Raw genomic sequence first — 21,104 nt, forward strand, 5'->3', positions numbered from 1 at the left:
GCCAAGATCGGTTTCTCGTGATTGATCGAATCTGCAATGAGGTTAGCTTCACTAGAGAAAGTATCGACTAACACATCATCCTTGTGAATAATCACGTCATCTTCATGCAAATCATCATGCTTGTGAGAAATCACATCTTGATCATCATGCAAATCATCATGCTTATCATTATTAGGCAATTCATCATGTTTATCATCATGCAAATCTTGTGTATCATGCTTTGGAGAAGAAGAGACTGAGAGAGTCTCCTTTTCCCGAATCTCTTGCATCTGTGTCTGCACTTGAGAAAAGAGTCGCAACATCTCTTTCATGTGTCGATCGTTCATTTCTTTTCTTGCTTTATTCTTGCGATCAAATTCTGCTTATCTTTCTTTGGTTTCCAATCGTGCTTCACGCTCTATGGCTACCACTCTGTCTTCGTATTTACGCTCAATTTCTGCTTTTCTTGCTTCGCGTTCTAAATTGCTGTCCATAAACATCTGCTCCAACTCCTCCATAGGAGTTAGTGCAATCCGTGGCGTAGATGGGGAAGGGGGAGGGTCGGAAAAAACTCCTCTGGGGAAAATTCTTCGCCACTCCCATGCTCATCACCTCCATGCGAAGTATCCATTCCGCTTCGGGTAATGACCATTCTGAAGTCGTGGGTTCTTGTGGTCTTGGGTTCTGAAGTTCACGAGGAACTTGGGTTCTTGTGGGTCTTGGGTTCTGGGGTTCTTGGGGGTCTTGAGGTTCTTGGGGTTCTTGAGGTTCTTGCGGGCCTTGGGGTTCTTGAGGTTCTTCTTTCGCTTGCAATTTGTGTTAGAGAAGGATCTTCTCTTCACCCGAGTTGTGCTCTTTTCCATGGATGCACCCCTTGGCGGCCTTGCGCTCACACCAAGGTTGCTTTTTCCCACCTCACGTTGATTGGCCGGCCGCTAAGTGCACGGTCCGCTCTCAATGAGTGAAAAGAGGCACAAGGGGAGGTTGGACAAGCCCTTCTTTCTTGGCTTTCCTGTCACTCTTCAAAAACACGATTAGGAATCGACACGCCCAAGAGGACTTGGGTTACGTGCGACCGCAACAAGCAAAAAAAATTTCTGTGGTTCTCGTGGTTCTTTCCTTGAGTGATACAGAACACTGCCAAAGCTCTGATACCAATGTAAGGTGCAGCGGAGTGAATGTTGAACTTTGCTCAAGATGAGTGCTCCGAACTGTGCTCAAGGTTCCTTTTACTTAGGGAAGGGAGAGCCTTCCGTGCTTTAATGAGAAAGTGCAATGGACACAAACAAAGTGAATGAACGTTGTGAATGAAGGTGCATGAGTCTGAGAGATAGAGAGAGAAGAGAATACGACACCGGGAAGTTGTCAAACCCTCCTCCAAGGGCCCCACTCTCGATGGCGAGAGCGGTCTACTTATGATTGCACAAATCTCTACAATGCTTGGACTTGCCGACGATGTCGACGACTATGAGGACGACGACGAGACGGGCTGAAATCTGAAAATGCTAAAGGCTGAAATCTGCAAATCTTTATCTGCTGAATTCTGACTCTCTGTCGGTGACGATGTCGATGACGACGATGCGACGACGACGCGCTGAAAACGCAGATGCTGAAATCTGCGTTTTCCGGGCTGAATCTGCAAACTTCGCGGGATCTTACCGTGCGGCGAGGATCTGCTTCGGAAAGGTGAGATCTGCGAGGTTCGGGGGTTCTACTGCGGAGTCTGACTGCTGAAAACTGAAAATGCTGATGCTAACTGAGGTTCTGTCGCGATGAATCTGCAAAACGCTGAGTTGCTTTGCTGATGCAAAAACGCTAGGGCTGATTTCTGCTGCTAGGGGAAATCTACTAACGCTAGGGCTGATCTGCTGTCGTGAAGTGGTTCTGCTGTGTCTGCTAATGCCGAAGCTGCTCTGCAATGCAAAAACGCCAAGGCTGATCTGTCTTGCAAAAAACGTTTCGGTCGGCCTACATCAGGCCAGCAGTAGTGGGTTCCCACAGGGAACCGTTTCGACCCTTTACAGCAGGATGAGCCGGCGGATACCCTCTCCACCTCAGTTTTCCATCGACAACTCCTCCCCCCCCACCCCACGCCAATTCGTCGTCTATTCCCTCCCATACCCCGCCGCCGGCCCAAGGGATTGATCACTTCGCGGCGGCAGCTCTCTCGTGGCAGTGTATTTTTCACAAGACGTTTGCTGGTGCAGGCGTCGCCCTTTGTGGCAGTCCCTTGTGGGCTGACCAGTTTCGATCTATCGCCCTGGGACTTCTTCGACTACGACTTTACACGTTTTCTTGGCGACTCTTCTCTCGACCTTGAGGTGGCTTGCTTCAGAGTCCATGTACTATTTCTAGCAACTAGAGGGGCAAAGGCCCTAGACACAGCGGTTGGGTTCTCTTTTCCAGTGTGTGGCAGGGATCAGATTGAGTGGACTATGCATATGGTGCTGAATTGGCTTCATGTTCAAGCTCTCGAGTTCTCTCACCACACCGGAGACTTGGGGGTGATAGATTTTATATAAATACTGTGGCCATTGGCCAAGTTCTGTGTGACACCACTAGATACAGCAGGATGTAGACACATTGTGGTACACTTTTTTGCAGACACACAAAGTGCACGTTGCTATGTATATGTTCGTGAGGATTCTTGAATAGAGAATGTAGCTCTACGGACTGCACGCCCAGCTTCGGTGTGGGTCCCCGATAGGCACTCCAGACACGACTTTCTGGAGCTCGCTCGGATGCAGATTACTCCCCATCCAAGCTTGCCTCGAAGATTGCAAGATTGGTTGTAGTAGCAGCATCAGCCTTCTCTCATTGACCCCATGAGGATCGTCTCATGAAATGTGCAGGGGTTAGGTGGACCTCAGTTTCTACGCGAGAGAGGTCGACTCAAACAGGAGCTTCAGAGATGCCTTGTGGGTGGAGCGATTGATAGGCTTATGCTCCAAGAGCATCACTTCTGTGAGAGCCACATCAAGCGCTGTGGACGGATCTTGTTTGGTCGCTATGAAACCTTTTTTGTTCAGTTGCTTTTGGGCCTGGTGGCATTCACGGAGGTGTATATATGCATCGTGGGCAGAGGCATCAGTGTGCCATGCAGGGCCCATTGGATGACTATGCAGATACATGGCTGCCTTGTTGGTTTTCTGAACATTTATGCGCCCAACCATGCAAGGGCACGGGTTGAGTTTTGGTCACATTTGGTGGAGAGCAGTGGTGCATTGAAGAGATTTCAACATGCTTGAGGACCCCTCAGATAGGATTAAGGGCAGTCATGCTACTGTACATGGGGCTGAGTTGGCTGTTTGGGAACGGCTATGTATGACCTTGCGGATTTCGGATGTTTGGCAACATGCTGGCTTTGCACAGCCCTTAGACAACCTCTTTCTCTCTAGATTTGACCACAGAGTAGGTGGAGTGAATCTATCCAGGATAGATCGCTTCTATGCTAGTGAGCATTTTTGTGACTTGGGTGGTTTAGTTTGCATTTTGGCAGGGACTACCTTCTCTGATCGCGCGCTAGTGATCCTTACTCTAGCCGACAGACACAGGAGTGACAGTTGTCACAGACTTTGGCACCCCAAGTCGAGAATCCAATACGACACATGAGAGAATCACCAAAAATATTTCACAACTTTAAAAATAGAGTCGACACGGACCGGCATAGTTCCGTGCCCAGAGGTATTGGCCCTAAAATCTGGCGGCCCTTTCGGTATTTCTTTTTATATTAATGCTTAAGCAAAGTACAACTCCCGGGGGTCCTTTGCTCTCAGACTCTGCGTCTGGATGCTTTGCAGAGTGAGGCCCCAAGGGTCTATTTATTCTTACAAGGGATGCCCCAAAAGCTTGTAACTCAAAAGCAAGTAGTTCCAAAAGCACTTGTTCCAAAAACTGCAAGAAAAGCAGCCAGCACACTTTGTGGAAATCCATACAGTACATATAGTCTGCCACGTCATTAGCTGTCAGTGTGAATTGCGGAAATCCGTATTGTCCGCCACGTCAACATGTCAGCGTGAATTCCGGCATGTCTTGCTGCCATGTCAACATGCCGTACGGTCTGCCACATCATTTGTTGTTGTTGTTGTTGTTGTTGTGTGTGTGTGTGTGTATGTCCGAATAGTATTGCTACATCATCATTGTGTGACATACTCTCCTCTTGAAAGAATTGTAATCGCCCTCGATTACGCCCGCAATCTCAGACATAATCCATAAACCAGTTTAGCAGACACTAAATACCGATGCACTTGACGACACAAATCCAGTACTTATACAAAGACGACAGTCACATCACATCACATTCAGACCATATTACATAGAGTTTAGGACCGTGATTCCTGGCAACATATTTAGCAATCGCATCTAGATCCGCACTGGACCTCACTGTTGGATTGACTAATCCCATATTGCGATCACGTCCATAGATTTCATTTTCATCTAGGAAAATGATTTCTGGCAACGTATTTACTAATCGCATCTAGATCCATCCCGGATCTCACTGATGTCGGGTTAACTAATCCCATATTGTGATCATGTCCATAGATTTCTCTAGACCGAAATGCTGCAATCATTTGGTCAATCATTCCATCTGCACTCAAGCACTGTCGTGTGCGAGTAATCATTTCCGGGGATCCCAATCCATCAATCACACACTGAGTTCATGCTGAACAAAGTGGTTCAATCATTCAGTTCTAGGTGTGTGGCCATCTCATCCCGCAAGAACTCTGGATGCACTCACGACAGTTCCATTGAATCATTCATGATTCAAAATTCATTATCAGGTTCATTCGGGAGCTGTCATTGCTCCAAAATCATCTCATTCTCGTTTCTGTTATCTACTCACAAATAGCAGGATCTTCCATAAAACATTAGTTTCATACTTAAATCAGATTCATCTTTGGAAATTCCTATTTCCAAGTTCTTCATTCACACACTTGGTTCATATTGAACAAAGTGTTTCAATCATCTAGTCATCTCATCCGTTCAGAAGTCTTGATGCACCTAGATTCCCGTGTAGTCATCTCATCCCGTAGGAACTTTTGATGCGCTCACAACAGTAGCTAGTCATCTCATTCATATGGGAATCTTGATGCACTAGAATCATCATCATTCATTTAAAGTTCATGCTTCTTGTCTTGAATCGTGATCGGGTTCATTCCAGAGCTGTCGTCGCTCCCAACACGTCAACATCTTATTCTCGATTTCACCTGCAAAACAGGCAAAATTTCAAGCAGTGGTATGTAGGGTGCGTTGGTAAGATTTGGGAGTGGAGACCGGAGTAGTATTAGGCATTGAAAATGCCGATCGAAATGATGTCGCCGCCGTCTCCGTTGTTGTCGTATTACTATCACCACCAACCGATGAAGAAGGTGTAGAAGAGGGAAAAACCAAGTCGTTGGGGTCGATTGCGGGACGCTTCGGCCTTGCCGCATCTTTCTCTTCTTTGTTGGCTTTGATGGCGGCATCCTTGGTTTCAAATGCCTTCAACAATTGCTCGTTGACTTCCTTGCATATTGCTACTTGTTGTTCCTCTAGCTTAAGGAGGTGAGCACGGACTTTGATTGTGTTGGATTGCCACATAGTTTGCACTTCCATGCACGCGCACCACCGGCCTTTCCCAACACTCGGGAATGCACTTTGTCCCACCATGAAGCTTCATCCTTCTTTTTCTTCGCGCCCAAGGACACACGTTCACTTGATGCAAAAGCTTGGGCCATGAGAATTGTCACTCGAAAGACGGAGGGAGCTTGTGCGCGCGCGCGAGAGAGAGAGAGAGAGAGAGAGAGAGAGAGAGAGAGAGAGAGAGAGAGAGAGAGAGAGAGAGAGAGAGAGAAAGAGAGAGAGAGGTTGCGGCGTGGAGCTTGAAACTTGAGCCTTGAGGCTTGAGCAAAAGAGGGAGAGACTTGAAGCTTGAGGGCTTGACTCTTGAGCCTTGAGGCTTAAAGCCTTGAGGCCCAAGTGGCAAGAGAGAGGGGGAGAGACCGTAGACGAGACTCGAGAGAGGGAAAATAAATGGAGAGATCTTCGAGCTTCAAGCTTGAGCCTTGAAGGCTTGAGGCCCAAGGGATGCGGAGAGACTCGAGAGAGGCTCGAGGGAGAGGCTAGAAAATGTGAGGCTTGAGGCTTGAGCGACGGCGCGGAGAGCCTTGAGGCTTGAGGTTGATTGTTGAGAGCTTGAAGGCTTGAGGGAGGGATGATCTATTATATAAGAAAGCCATCCCCCCCCCCCCCTTTCCCCAAAAAAAAAAAACGTTAAAAAACGCTGCCCAAAAACGTCTCTGTTTTTTTTAAAAAATGGTCAAAAATTTCAAACTGCTGTTCGGGACAGTCCGCTTTTTCGCCGTTCTGAAGCCCGTTCCGGTTACGCATTTGGGCGGAATGTCCGTTCCCGTTTCGGGTGCGTGGCTCAAGTGGGAATGCATTTTGGGAAGGGCAAGGGCCTGTTCCAACCATTCCCTGTTACTCTGGGAGGAGGGTCTCACAGCTGAGTTCCTGACAGACTTTTGGGAGTGCTTGTGGGGCAGCAGACAGCCGAGGAAAGTCACCATGTTCTAGTAGCTCGTCACCCATCGAGCTACTGTAGTGGGGAGTTGGTTGGTCTATAGTGGCCATTCGGCGGGCTGTGCCGTGTGTGGCCACCCACTTGAGTCGTTGTCTATGGGACTGCCTCATGGCGCAGTAGGTTTGGCTTCGGATTCTACGGCTGATGCCAACCCTGTCGTAAGCTAGTCAGGGGTGCTGCTGCTTGGTCACCCTCATGAGCCTAGCACTTCGTTGTGAGATGTCCTCAGCTAGCAGGATGATTGTGATAGAGGAGGGCTATCCACTCTCCAGCCTATCACAGAGCTTACACCCCAGGAATGGACCAGTGATAGAGAGCTTTGCTGGGAGCTTACCTGCAGCCTGACTCTCTGGTTCATATGGAGAGCCCGGTGCTTCTGTATCTTCGAGGCTTGGCCCATCCCACCAGTGGAGACTATACTAGATATATGGGTGGAGCTGATCCACACACTTCGAGGTTAGTTCGAGAGGCTGCAAGACAGCTCCGACCGTATCCAGGAGCGCCGCGAGGCATTTCTATGAATTTGGCGTCCAGATCCCTTTCTACACCATGGCCCATGGGGCTTCTAGATGGCATTCTCGGCCACCTATGTTCCCATATCTTGATTTAGCTGTCATTGTACATATCTCATTTTTTCATTGGGAGAGTCTCCCCTCATGCTGATGTATCCCCCCCCCCCCCCCCCCCTTCCCCTTTTGTTGGGTAGTTTTATTAACTAATAGAAGGGATCTTTTCCTTGGGAAAAAAAAGTATGTGGTTTTAATTTCGTTTTTTTTTTCTCTAGGCTTACATCAACAACGATTGTTTGTGTGCAGACCTTGATTTTTCCATGTGTATGCTTCTTGAAGATCTACAAGAAAAACACAACTAGACTACAGGTAAGATGTGTGTCACTCAAAACACGCTTCGAAGCGCAATTATTCTCGAAGCATAGATGCCTAACTTCATAAATGTCTTTTGTGCCCAGGCGGTTTTGTGCAGAATAATCATTGTGATTGGCATGATTGCAAGTGCGGTTGGAATGTATGCATCTGTGATCAAAATTGCTAGCAAGTATTGAGTGTAGCTAACTTCTTCTAGAGTCAAGGAAGCACACTAACCATCAAACTAACCAATTTTTTGAAGAGGTAATCTTTTCGATGGCTCTAATCAAACAAAATTCTTTAATTTTCACCATAGTAATATACTAACAATAATCATACCCCACCAACAAATAGTGAGTGATGACTACATTGTGGTGACTAATGACCAAGTTTTTGATAAACATGGTCAAAAGAGAACTTACATTTCACCAATGATTACAAAACTCTCTCAACCACACCGTGTTTCAGTCCATAATAAAGTAGTTATGTCAATACAATGCAAATCTCTCTCTCTCTCTCTCTCTCACACACACACACACACACACACACACACATTTTATGAAATACTAGAAACCACCATGTAACTCCTAAAATATCCAAAAAAGGTAGTCTAATGAAAAAAAAAGTCATAAATGGTAATGACCAAGGTTCAACTTAATCAAATTTAAACACATTCCCATTGACCAAGGTCACCTATCAATTTAAAGAAATCTAGAATATCATTAATCTTGTTACTTGTAGGCACATACCCTTCCTTCCTCGATTGCGGTTTCGATTGATGCTCTCTGTGTGTGTGTGTGTGAATGTAATGGAGTCGATGGTGCAAAAGAGATTGGATTATTAGATTGCTACTTTTGATTTGTGGAAATCGAAAACAGAAAAGTACATAGCGGTAAAAGATGCTTTCATTGAAGATCTTGAGGGCGACTTGCAACTCAAAAGTAGTACAGTGGGTCTGCATTTACAAGAAAAGATAAAAGAGCCGAAGTCATATCGTGAATGGATTGAAGGTTTGGAATGATGTGGTCAAACAACATGAGGAAAACATAATGGATTGAAATTGTGGCAAGCAGAAGTTAGCTCCTCACCTACAAGAACCTAAGGGAAATGTGAGCATTGAATGTACGAGTTATGGGATGCAAGGAGGAAAAAAATCCAAAAGATAATGCATTGGCTTATGTATAAAAAACAGGGCAAAGAAAAGTTTCCCATAGATGCATGGAGAGTACAAAAGGAATAATGAAATTTGTTGATTTTGAGGAGGAGAAAACATTTCTCTCATCGATGTGCCTTAATGGGTAAAAAACATGTTTTTGGAGGCTCAAGTAGCACATCAGAAAAAATGCACTCCACATATTCTTGATGCGAGAAAGAAAGGAAACTGGACTATTTATAGAGATGGGAGAGTGATCAATGTGGAGAAATGGAGTGCATGATGGTGCATGACCTATAGGGCCATGCTAAGAATTTGTAGTATGGAATTATCATGGATCTTAGCATGACTTTTGAGAAGACTTTTAGAGGACGGGATATTCTTCTATATTCCATCCTCTTAGGACAAGAAACTTACCCGCAAATTGAGGGTATAGATGGGAATTGGAAAGACACCCAATAAGGGGTCATAAGGAGTTGCCTTGCTTTATAGGGAGGAGTTACATCCCATCGTACGAATAGTACAAAGGGACTAGCATGCTTGCCAAGTTGCCTTCATCGAAACATTAGCAGAGGATTTTTGTGAGTATGAATATGTAAATCTTGCATTGAGAGAGTTTTTGATGATTTTATGCAGAGAAAGTATGATAAATATCTCCTAAGATGGGAGCTATGCATGGGTTAGCCATAAGAATTGGCATCGCTAAATGCCCATCATCAAGAGGACTAACATATTACCCACACTGCCATGGTGCCAAAACCATGCCATTGGATGATGTATATGCTCAGCTTGCTCTTGTACCATATTACCCACACTGGCATGGTGCCAACACAATGGGATTATGCATATGCTCAACTTGCTCTTATACCATATTACCCACACTAGCATGGTGTCATCACCATTCCATTGGATGATGCATATGCTCAGCTTGCTCTTGTACCATATTACTCCCAATGGTGCCAGCACAATGGGATTATGTATATGTTCATCTTTCATGAGTTACATGTTTCAACAAGATGGATTGGAGTTTGCATACCTAACTTTCATACTACATTGCTATACTACACAACCATGGACATCCACAACTGACGTCCTTATCATAGAAACAATTTCTCTAAGGAGACCAATCATGTCCATACTTATGAGATCTTTAGATTCCTAGTAACTGTGGACCGAGTGTGGACCCCTGTGCACCTTTGACAAAGCTTACATACCACCTTAGAGATGTTATTCATGTGGTAGGAGCTACAATCTTTCCCCGGTCTAGCAATATAGCTAGACATGGTACTCACACTATGCCTTGAATAGCTGGTATCATGATGAGTGAGGAGAAACTAGAAGCTGATTACAAAGAGATTTAGTGATAGGGGACACCACACGTCAAAAAACACATTACGAGATAGTGACATGATGTAAAAATTGCCACCCTTTAGTATCCCTTGGATGAATATTACTCACATTTACACATTCAGAGATCAAAAAGGTGAATAGACAGGATCTAAGGAAAATTCATTCTTCACTTTATCGAGTATTGATTTACTTTGTGTAGGAAATGGTCGTGCAGTGACCATTCCTTGAAGTAACGGGCGACCACATGGCGACCGACGGAGGTCGAGAGCCATGGTGGGAGCATGTTTTTTAGGAAATGGTCACGGCATGACCATTCCCGACTGTCAATGTTTGTGGGGACGGGGGCCGGGTTACACACTCCTATGCAGTTGACAGTTGTCACGGGTAGACTATTTGCACGCCACTGCAGCATAAATTTTGAGCGCTGAGGTGGCAATTATTGGTTGAAATTCCAGGTGTTGATCTAGCTTTTGTTGGTTCGCTAGGCAAGTAAAATTTTCCTGCTGCTGATGTGACCTTAACTTGTCGGTTGTTTGCATGGAATCTGTTGTAGAAGGGCGAGCAGATGGACAACTGAGAGAGCTCGCCCCCTGCCCACGACCAAGTATATACACTTCAGTGCCCCATGAGCAGCAGATAGACTTAGATCCAAAGACAAAGGAGCATTACAGATGTCGATGTACAATATATCATGAAATACAAGGAGGATGTCATTGTCTCTTGAGAGATGGATTCGAGCCTCTCTTCTAGATGATGGATAATTGTCACCACATAGGCCTTGGGCTATTCTTGTTGGAGCTTTATAAGAACATACAACACCGTCTATGTGCCCTAGAAAAGGATCCACTCAAAGGTTAGTGGTAGACTCTTTCGGAGCACTAGCTCCCAACAAGATTGATGACACTCCCATATTTTGACTCTTCAAATAGTGCTATAAACACCATATTAGTGAATTTGGAAACTTCCCAATTCCCACTTTCAAAACACTCTTAAGATTTGACCACATTGCCAAATCTTAACCAAAGTTTTGAGAGCATGGCTCGGAAGAGCTTTTCAAGTACTACCTTGTGGATGCCTTTGGCCTTGAAAAGTAATTTGAGATTGGTCCATATGGCCAAATCTTTAATACATAGGTGACTCCTAAATTGGCTGTAAAGTCTCCAACTGTATAATATGGTGTTTATAGCGATTTTCTTATCGCTATAAACACCATATTAGATGCCTAGATGTGGCAATGATAAATAGCGACTTCGTTGGCTAGGGCTACGAGAGCGTTAATATTTTCTTATTGCTATAAACACCATATTAGACTCTGTCATCGGCCATTGCATCATGGCGTTAATTTCCTCCTAAGTTAGAACCTTGTACGAGCCACTCTATGTCTCTCAATAATCGCCTAGATGTGGCAATAATAATTAGCGACTTCGTTGGCTAGGGCTATGAGAGCGTTAAGATTTTCCTAATATAGATGAGGGCACTGCCTCCAATTAAGAATTGAAATTGCTGGTCAACAACTTGTTGCTCCTGACTATGGCAATTTAATTTGCCTCTCTCATACACAAATATCAACATAACCCTCACTTTCCTCCCCACCTAATCTATTAACAGATGTCTACTAACATAAAAACCTCGAAACATACACAAGGGATGCTGGTGCAAACGGAGCCATTGTCAAGGAGAAGTCATTTTAATTCCCTCAAAAGAGGTTGACGTTCCCTTGTTGGCCTACTAGGGGGTGACAAGGAAACAAGTGGCTGTAAGAAGGGAGGGCCACGTGTGATGGACTAGCAAGGCTCTCTAAAGTATATGGTTGATACTCCACTACTCATCAAAGGGCATGTCTACTTAATCTATGAGGTGGATGCAATGGTTTGCTCCCTTGTATGTTTGGCCAAGTGTGTTGTGTGTGTGGGTATGCATGCTTGGGTCTATGTGTTGTTTATACAAGCGTATTTGTGTGTGTTTGCATGCTTGCTTGGGTGTGTTTAACCTAGCTGGTATAGAATCCTTGTGGTGCCAAGGTTCAAATCCACTAACTCTTCTCCTTTGACTAGCTTAGAGAACTTCCTTTTTCTGAAAAAGGTTTTCTCTTCATCAAGTATCTCATCCCACTTTGGTATCTTTGCTACTAAGATACTCGAGAGATCTTCTTTTTGCTCTGCTATGACAGGCTGTGGTTTAGCTGCTGTCACCCACTTTCGGTTAGACTAACTTGGACTCAGCCCAATTCCTAGGGCTAGAGTCCAACTCCCCTCATTTCTAGATAGATCTTTAAGTCTCTTGGGATAGTTTCCTACGACGTTAAAATTCTCTTCTTCATCTCTTCTTCGAGCTTCTTCTTAACATTGGACAACTTTGAATCGGCACTACTCTCATCTTCGGCTATGCCATCTTTGATGACCTCCCTTTGTACCGGCACATGATCCTTGGCACATTGTCTTCTCTTATCCTTTTCTAATAATTAGGCGACTTCGATTCTCAACAAGGTCGTCCACAGTAGACGAGGGCACTGCCTCCAATTAAGAATTGAAAGTGCTGGTCAACAACTTGTTGCTCCTGACTGTGGCAATTTAATCTGCCTCTCTCATACACAAATATCAAGATAACCCTCACTTTCCATCCCACCTACTCTATTAACAGATGTCTACTAACGTAAAAACCTCGGAACATACACAAGCGATGCTGGTGCAAAAGGACCCATTGTCAAGGAGAAGTCATTTCAATGCCCTCAAAAGAGGCAGATCTTCCCTTCTTGGCCTACTAGAGGGTGACAAGGAAACAAGTGGCTGTAAGAAGGGAAGGCCATGTGCGATGGACTAACAGAGCTCTTTACAGTATATGGTTGATACTCCACTACTCATCAAAGGGCATGTCTACTTAATCTATGAGGTGGATGCAATGCTTTGCTCCCTTATATGTTTGGCCAAGTGTGTTGTGTGTGTGGGTTTGCATGCCTGGGCCTATGTGTTGTTTACACAAACGTATTTGTGTGTGTTTGCATGCTCGCTTGTGTGTTTTTAACCTAGCTGGTATAGAATCTTGGTGGTGCCAAGGTTCAAATCCACTAACTCTTCTCCTTTGACTAGCTTAGAGAACTTCCTTTTCCTGAAAATGGTTTTCTCTTAATCAAGTATCTCATCCCACTTTGGTATCTTTGCTACTAAGATACTCAAGAGATCTTCTTTTTCCTCTGCTATGACAGGCTGTGGTTTAGCTGGCTGTCACCCACTTTCGGTTAGACTAACTTGGAGTCATTTCAATGCCCTCAAAAGAGGCAGATCTTCCCTTCTTGGCCTACTATATTCTCTCATGGTATGTGCAAATGGCTCTTGTCGATTAAAAAAAATGTGTAGTGTGGTGTATGACACATAGATCCTGATATGGCATGCAATTTCATAGCGTGCTGCAAGTAGTGCACTTTAGTCAAAGAGATGACTAGCTTAGCTTGTCAACGTTGCTTGCTTCGAAGCTTTTCTGCAATTTATACAATTAAGAGCTCAATAGATTTTTCCTTATGTTTTCAAACAGTGTGGAATTCTTTCATAGCAGATAAATCATTGATATTGTGCATTGCGAGTAGGACCGCTATTGCCTCTTAATTAGAATTGTCCATCAAAGTCAATAGCTCATAATAGTCATAACAACATGGTCTCAGACTTTGACTAGGCTCTCTAGAGAGCTACATTCAACCTAATTGTGGCTAGATAAATCAGTTTTTGGTCAAATACAAACACTGCCAAAGATTCAACCTTGAGCCTACAGCTCGTGGCTTAAGCTACTGTCCTTTGTTTGTTATTTTCTCCTTTCAAATGGCTTATACGATGAATTTCACTATCGTGAAACTCAAGCCCTAAGAATTGGGCTGAGTCCAAGTTAGTCTAACCGAAAGTGGGTGACAACAGCTAAACCACAGCCTGTCATAGCAGAGGAAAAAGAAGATCTCTTGAGTATCTTAGTAGCAAAGATACCAGAGTGGGATGAGATACTTGATGAAGAGAAAACCTTTTTCAGGAAACAAAGTTCTCTAAGCTAGTCAAAGGAGAAGAGTTAGTGGATTTGAAACTTGGCACCACCGAGATTCTATACGAGCTAGTCAAAGGCGCTCATGTATTTTTCTCTAACTCTTTCTCTCTCTCTCTCTCTCTCTCTCTCTCTCTCTCTCTCTCTCTCTATATATATATATATATATATATATATATATAAATTATATATTTACATAAAAAAATAAAAAATAAATTAAAAAATAAAAATATTAATAATTTTCATAAATAAAAAAATAAAAATAAATAAAGATAATAATGAATATATAAATAAAAAATAAGTATATAAATACAAAAAGAAATATATATAGATACTTTTCTTTAAATTTGCAACTCAAATACGTCGAAGCACTCTGTATTACGTGGTTTTTCTATTCCAAATTAAAAACCACGTAGAGGAGATAGAGCTGCTCTCTTGGAATGCCAGCCAGCTCTTTTGCGATTCTTCTTCTTCTGCAGGTGCAGAGAGTAGCGATGAAGAGGATGTGGAGCGTACCCCTATCCCGCGCATTGCAAAATATCACTCTTCTCCCCAACTATGGCCCTGGAGCTACATGCAAAGCATCTCTCTCTCTCTCTCTCTCTCTCTCTCTCACATACACACACACACAAGACATGCTGGGAGACTGCACACACACACACACACACCCCGATACACAAGACATGTACGTGAGAGAGAGAGAGAGAGAGAGAGAGAGAGAGAGAGAGAGAGAGAGAGAGAGAGAGAGAGAGAGAGAGAGAGAGAGAGAGAGAGAGAGAGAGAGAGAGAGAGAGAGAGAGAGAGAGAGATGATGCTCGACATCCTAGGCATAGACGGTTCACGTCACTGGTTGTAGGACAACGTCGCAAGTATGGATGGGTCGTGGCAGGTCTCCCAGACTTCACGCTAGCGACTGCTCTGCTATCAACCAAATACTGTAGAGAGCCCTGTTAGTCCATCACACGTGGCCCTCCCTTCTTACAACCACTTGTTTCCTTGTCCCCCCCGGGTGGTACTCTAGTGCTCATCAAAGGGCATGTCTACTTAACCTATGAGGTGGATGCAATGCTTTGCTCCCTTGTATGTTTGGCCAAGTGTGCTGTGTGTGCCCCGGAGATACAGGCAAAGCATCTCTCTCTCTCTCTCTCTCTCTCTCTCTCTCTCTCTCTCTCTCTCTCCCACACACACGCACACACACACACACAAGACACACTGGGAGACAACGTACACACACACACACCCCAATACACAAGACATGTACGAGAGAGAGAGAGAGAGAGAGAGAGAGAGAGAGAGAGAGAGAGAGAGAGAGAGAGAGAGAGAGAGAGAGAGAGATAGAGAGAGATAGAGAGAGATGATGCTCGACATCCTAGGCATAGATGGTTCACGTCATTAGTTGCAAAACAACGTCCCAAGTATGGATGGGTCATGGCAAGTCTACCAGACTTCACGCAAGCGCCTGCTTGTCTATCAACCATATACTGTAGAGAGCCCTGTTAGTCCACCACACGTGGCCCTCCCTTCTTACAGCCGCTTGTTTCCTTGTCCGCCGGGTGATACGCCCCTGCTCATCAAAGGGAATGTCTACTTAATCTATGAGGTGGATGCAATGCTTTGCTCCATTGTATGTTTGGCCAAGTGTGTTGGGTGTGTGGGTATGCATGCCTGGGTCTATGTCTTGTTTATACAAGCGTATTTGTGTGTGTTTGCATGCTCGCTTGTGTGTGTTTAACCTAGCTAGTATAGCCTATCTCGGTGGTGCCAAGGTTCAAATCCACTAACTCTTCTCCTTGACTAGCTTAGAGAACTTCCTTTCTTGAAAAAGGTTTTCTTTTCATCAAGTATCTCATCCCACTCTGGTATCTTTGCTACTAAGATACTCGAGAGATCTTCTTTTTCCTCTGCTATGACAGGCTTTGGTTTAGCTGCTGTCACCCACTTTTGGTTAGACTAACTTGGACTCAGCCCAATTCTTAGGTCTTGAGTTCAACTGCCCTCGTTTGCGGATAGATCTTTAAGTCTCTTGGGATAGTTTCCTACGATGTTAAAATTGTGTTCTTCGTCTCTTCTTCTAGCTTCGTCTTAACTTTGGACATCTTTGAATCGGCACTACTGTCATCTTCCGTTATGCCATCTTTGATGACCTCCCTTGGTGCTGGCACATGATGCTTGGCACCTTGTGTTCTCTTATCCTTTTCTAATAATTAGGAGACTTCAATTTTAAACAAGGTCATCTACAATAGATGAGGGCACTGCCTCCAATTAAGAATTGAAATTGCTGGTCAACAACTTGTTGCTCCTGACTGTGGCAATTTAATTTGCCTCTCTCATACACAAATATCAACATAACCCTCACTTTCCTCCCCACCTAATCTATTAACAGATGTCTACTAACATAAAAACCTCGAAACATACACAAGGGATGCTGGTGCAAACGGAGCCATTGTCAAGGAGAAGTCATTTTAATTCCCTCAAAAGAGGTTGACGTTCCCTTGTTGGCCTACTAGGGGGTGACAAGGAAACAAGTGGCTGTAAGAAGGGAGGGCCACGTGTGATGGACTAGCAAGGCTCTCTAAAGTATATGGTTGATACTCCACTACTCATCAAAGGGCATGTCTACTTAATCTATGAGGTGGATGCAATGGTTTGCTCCCTTGTATGTTTGGCCAAGTGTGTTGTGTGTGTGGGTATGCATGCTTGGGTCTATGTGTTGTTTATACAAGCGTATTTGTGTGTGTTTGCATGCTTGCTTGGGTGTGTTTAACCTAGCTGGTATAGAATCCTTGTGGTGCCAAGGTTCAAATCCACTAACTCTTCTCCTTTGACTAGCTTAGAGAACTTCCTTTTTCTGAAAAAGGTTTTCTCTTCATCAAGTATCTCATCCCACTTTGGTATCTTTGCTACTAAGATACTCGAGAGATCTTCTTTTTGCTCTGCTATGACAGGCTGTGGTTTAGCTGCTGTCACCCACTTTCGGTTAGACTAACTTGGACTCAGCCCAATTCCTAGGGCTAGAGTCCAACTCCCCTCATTTCTAGATAGATCTTTAAGTCTCTTGGGATAGTTTCCTACGACGTTAAAATTCTCTTCTTCATCTCTTCTTCGAGCTTCTTCTTAACATTGGACAACTTTGAATCGGCACTACTCTCATCTTCGGCTATGCCATCTTTGATGACCTCCCTTTGTACCGGCACATGATCCTTGGCACATTGTCTTCTCTTATCCTTTTCTAATAATTAGGCGACTTCAATTCTCAACAAGGTCGTCCACAGTAGACGAGGGCACTGCCTCCAATTAAGAATTGAAAGTGCTGGTCAACAACTTGTTGCTCCTGACTGTGGCAATTTAATCTGCCTCTCTCATACACAAATATCAAGATAACCCTCACTTTCCATCCCACCTACTCTATTAACAGATGTCTACTAACGTAAAAACCTCGGAACATACACAAGGGATGCTGGTGCAAAAGGAGCCATTGTCAAGGAGACGTCATTTCAATGCCCTCAAAAGATGCAGACCTTCCCTTCTTGCCCTACTAGGGGGTGACAAGGAAACAAGTGGCTGTAAGAAGGGAGGGCCATGTGCGATAGACTAACAGAGCTCTCTAAAGTATATGGTTGATACTCCACTGCTCATCAAAGGGCATGTCTACTTAATCTATGAGGTGGATGCAATGGTTTGCTCCCTTGTATGTTTGGCCAAGTGTGTTGTGTGTGTGGGTATGCATGCCTGTGCCTATGTGTTGTTTACACAAGCGTATTTGTGTGTGTTTTCATGCTCGCTTGTGTGTGTTTAACCTAGCTGGTATAGAATCTGGGTGGTGCCAAGGTGCAAATCCACTAACTCTTCTCCTTTGACTAGCTTAGAGAACTTCCTTTTCCTGAAAAAGGTTTTCTCTTCATCAAGTATCTCATCCCACTTTGGTATCTTTGCTACTAAGATACTCGAGAGATCTTCTTTTTCCTCTGCTATGACAAGCTATGGTTTAGCTATTGTCACCCACTTTCAGTTAGACTAACTTGGACTCAAACCAATTCTTAGGTCTTGAGTTCAACTCCCCTCGTTTGTAGATAGATCTTTATGTCTCTTGGGATAATTGCCTATGACGTTAAAATTGTCTTCTTCGTCTCTTCTTCTAGCTTCTTCTTTACTTTGGACAGCTTTGAATCGGCACTACTGTCATCTTCGGCTAAGCCATCTTTGATGACCTCCCTTCGTGCCGGCACATGATCCTTGGCACATTGTGTTCTTTTATCCTTTTCTAATAATTAGGCGACTTCAATTCTCAACAAGGTCGTCTACAGTAGACGAGGGCACTGCCTCCAATTAAGAATTGAAATTGCTGGTCAACAACTTGTTGCTCCTGACTGTGGCAATTCAATCTGCCTCTCTCATACACAAATATCAACATAACCCTTACTTTCCATCCCACGTACTCTATTAACAGATGTCTACTAACGTAAAAACCTCGGAACATACACAAGGGATGCTGGTGCAAAAGGAGCCATTGTCAAGGAGAAGTCATTTCAATGCCCTCAAAAGAGGCAGACCTTCCCTTCTTGGCCTACTAGGGGGTGACAAGCAAACAAGTGGCTGTAAGAAGGGAGGGCCATGTGTGATGGACTAACAGGGCTACTCCACTGCTCATCAAAGGGAATGTCTACTTAATGTATGAGGTGGATGCAATGCTTTGCTCCCTTGTATGTTTGGCCAAGTGTGTTGTGTGTGTGGGTACACATGCCTGGGCCTATGTGTTGTTTACACAAGCGTATTTGTCTGTATTTGCATGCTCGCTTGTGTGTGTTTAACCTAGCTGGTATAGAATCTTGGTGGTGCCAAGGTTGAAATCCACTAACTCTTCTCCTTTGACTAGCTTAGAGAACTTCCTTTTCCTGAAAAAGGTTTTCTCTTCATCAAGTATCTCATCCCACTCTGGTATCTTTGCTACTAAGATACGCGAGAGATCTTCTTGTTCCTCTTCTATGACAGGCTGTGGTTTAGCTACTGTCACCCACTTTCGGTTAGACTAACTTGGACTCAGCCCAATTCTTAGGTCTTGAGTTCAACTCCCCTCGTTTGTAGATAGATCTTTAGGTCTCTTGGGATAGTTTCCTACGACGTTAAAATTCTCTTCTTGTAGCTTCTTCTTAACATTGGACAGCTTTGAATCGGCACTACTGTCATCTTTGGTTATGCCATCTTTGATGACCTCCTTTGGTGGCGGCACATGATCCTTGGCACATTGTGTTCTCTTATCCTTTTCTAATAATTAGGCGAATTCAATTTTAAACAAGGTCGTCTACAGTAGACGAGGGCACTGCCTCCAATTAAGGATTGAAATTGGTGGTCAACAACTTGTTGCTCCTGACCGTGGCAATTTAATCTGCCTCTCTGATACACAAATATCAACATAACCCTCACTTTCCTCCCCACGTGATCTATTAACAGATGTCTACTAACATAAAAACCTCGGAACATACACAAGGGATGCTGGTGCAAAAGGAGCCATTGTCAAGGAGAAGTCATTTCAATGCCCTCAAAAGAGGTAGATCTTCCCTTCTTGGCCTACTATATTCCCTCATGTTATGTGCAAATGGCTCTTTTCGATTTAAAAAAATGTGTAGTGTGTATATGGCACACAGATCCTAATATGGCATGCATTCTCATAGCGTGCTGCAAGTAGTGCACTTTACTCAAAGAGATGACTAGCTTAGCTTAGCAACGTTGCTTGCTTCGAAGCTTTTCAGCAGTTTATACAATTAAGAGCTCAATAGCTTGTTGCTTATGTTTTCAAACAGTGTGGTATTTTTTCATAGCAGATAAATCATTGATATTGTGCATTGCGAGTAGGGACCGCTATTGACTCTTAATTAGAATTGTCCATCAAAGTCAATAGCTCATAATAGTCATAACATGCTCTCAGAGTTTGACTAGGCTCTCTAGAGAGCTACATTCAACCTAATTGTGGCTAGATAAATCGGTTTTGGGTCAAATACAAACAATGCCAAAGATTCAACCTTGAGCCTACACCTCGTGGCTTAAGCTACTGTCCTTTGTTTTTTATTTGCTCCTTTCAAATGGCTTATACCATGAATTTCACTATCGTGGAACTCAAGACCTAAGAATTGGGTTGAGTCCAAGTTAGTCTAACCGAAAGTGGGTGACAGTAGCTAAAATCACAGCCTGTCATAGCAGAGGAAAAAGAAGATCTCTCCAGTATATTAGTAGCAAAGATACCAGAGTGGGATGAGATACTTGATGAAGAGAGAACCTTTTTCACGAAAAGGAAGTTCTCTAAGCTAGTCAAAGGAGAAGAGTTAGTGGATTTGAACCTTGGCACCAATGAGATTCTATACCAGCTAGTCAAAGGCGCATATGTACTCTCTCTCTCTCTCTCTCTCTCTCTCTCTCTCTCTCTCTCTCTCTCTATATATATATATATATATATATATATATATATATATATATATATATATATATATTATAAATATAAACGCATATGTACTCTCTCTCTCTCTCTCTCTATGTATATATATATAAATATGAATATAAATATATTTATTTATATATAAGAAATATATATTTATATAAAAAATACAAAAATTAGAATAAAAAAATAAAATAAAAATATATATATACATGCTGACGTGGCAACTGTATAGATTTTCGCAATTCACGCTGAAGGGTTTTTGCGCTAGCTCTTGAGACCAGATGTTTTTAGAACTTGAAGCTTTTCATGGCCAAGGGCCTTTAAATATGAGCCAAGGGCTATTCTCTGGCACGCTCCCTCATAGAAGTGCAGAGGATGGAGAACTGGCATTGTACTGAGTTCAGGGAATATAAAGAATTACCGAACTGGGTGCTAAGGTTTGCAGCCACTGCTCTCTTGGGGTGGAACTGCGCCACTCCCCGTCTTGTGAGTTGTGCATCTCTTTCGGTTCAATGTTATTTAAAGTGTTTAAAGTTGTTCAGTCTGTTCTTTTCCACAGGCATTGTTACGGGAGAGCTGCCGGCTATTCCTCCTGCCCTCCGGAGCCAGCCCAGCTTTCGAGAGTCGGGTCCAATTTGGCTTTCTTATGTGGGGGGGAGGAGTCTTGTGGTTAATGCATCGTGTTGGCACTCATTAGTTTTGTGAGATTGTTTCCATAGATTTCGTTTCTATGCTGACGGTGTCAGG

At 43.7% G+C, this 21,104-nt stretch overlaps 1 protein-coding gene across 1 annotated transcript in view; it reads left to right on the forward strand.

The window, feature by feature from the left end:
- The window catches only part of LOC147459353 (amino acid transporter AVT1I-like), a 28,949-nt gene extending 21,084 nt beyond the window's left edge, over positions 1 to 7,865 (forward strand). Inside the window, exons 11-12 of the mRNA XM_086509814.1 lie at positions 7,357 to 7,419; positions 7,509 to 7,865. Coding sequence (XP_086365940.1) covers positions 7,357 to 7,419; positions 7,509 to 7,601 — 156 coding nt within the window. The 3' untranslated portion in view covers positions 7,602 to 7,865. The remainder of the gene's footprint in view (positions 1 to 7,356; positions 7,420 to 7,508) is intronic.
- Positions 7,866 to 21,104: the final 13,239 nt, after the last annotated feature.

This window comes from Adiantum capillus-veneris, chromosome 4 (assembly GCF_014529385.1).
Source record: "Adiantum capillus-veneris isolate H3 chromosome 4, ASM1452938v2, whole genome shotgun sequence".
Taxonomy (NCBI): Eukaryota; Viridiplantae; Streptophyta; class Polypodiopsida; order Polypodiales; family Pteridaceae; genus Adiantum; species Adiantum capillus-veneris.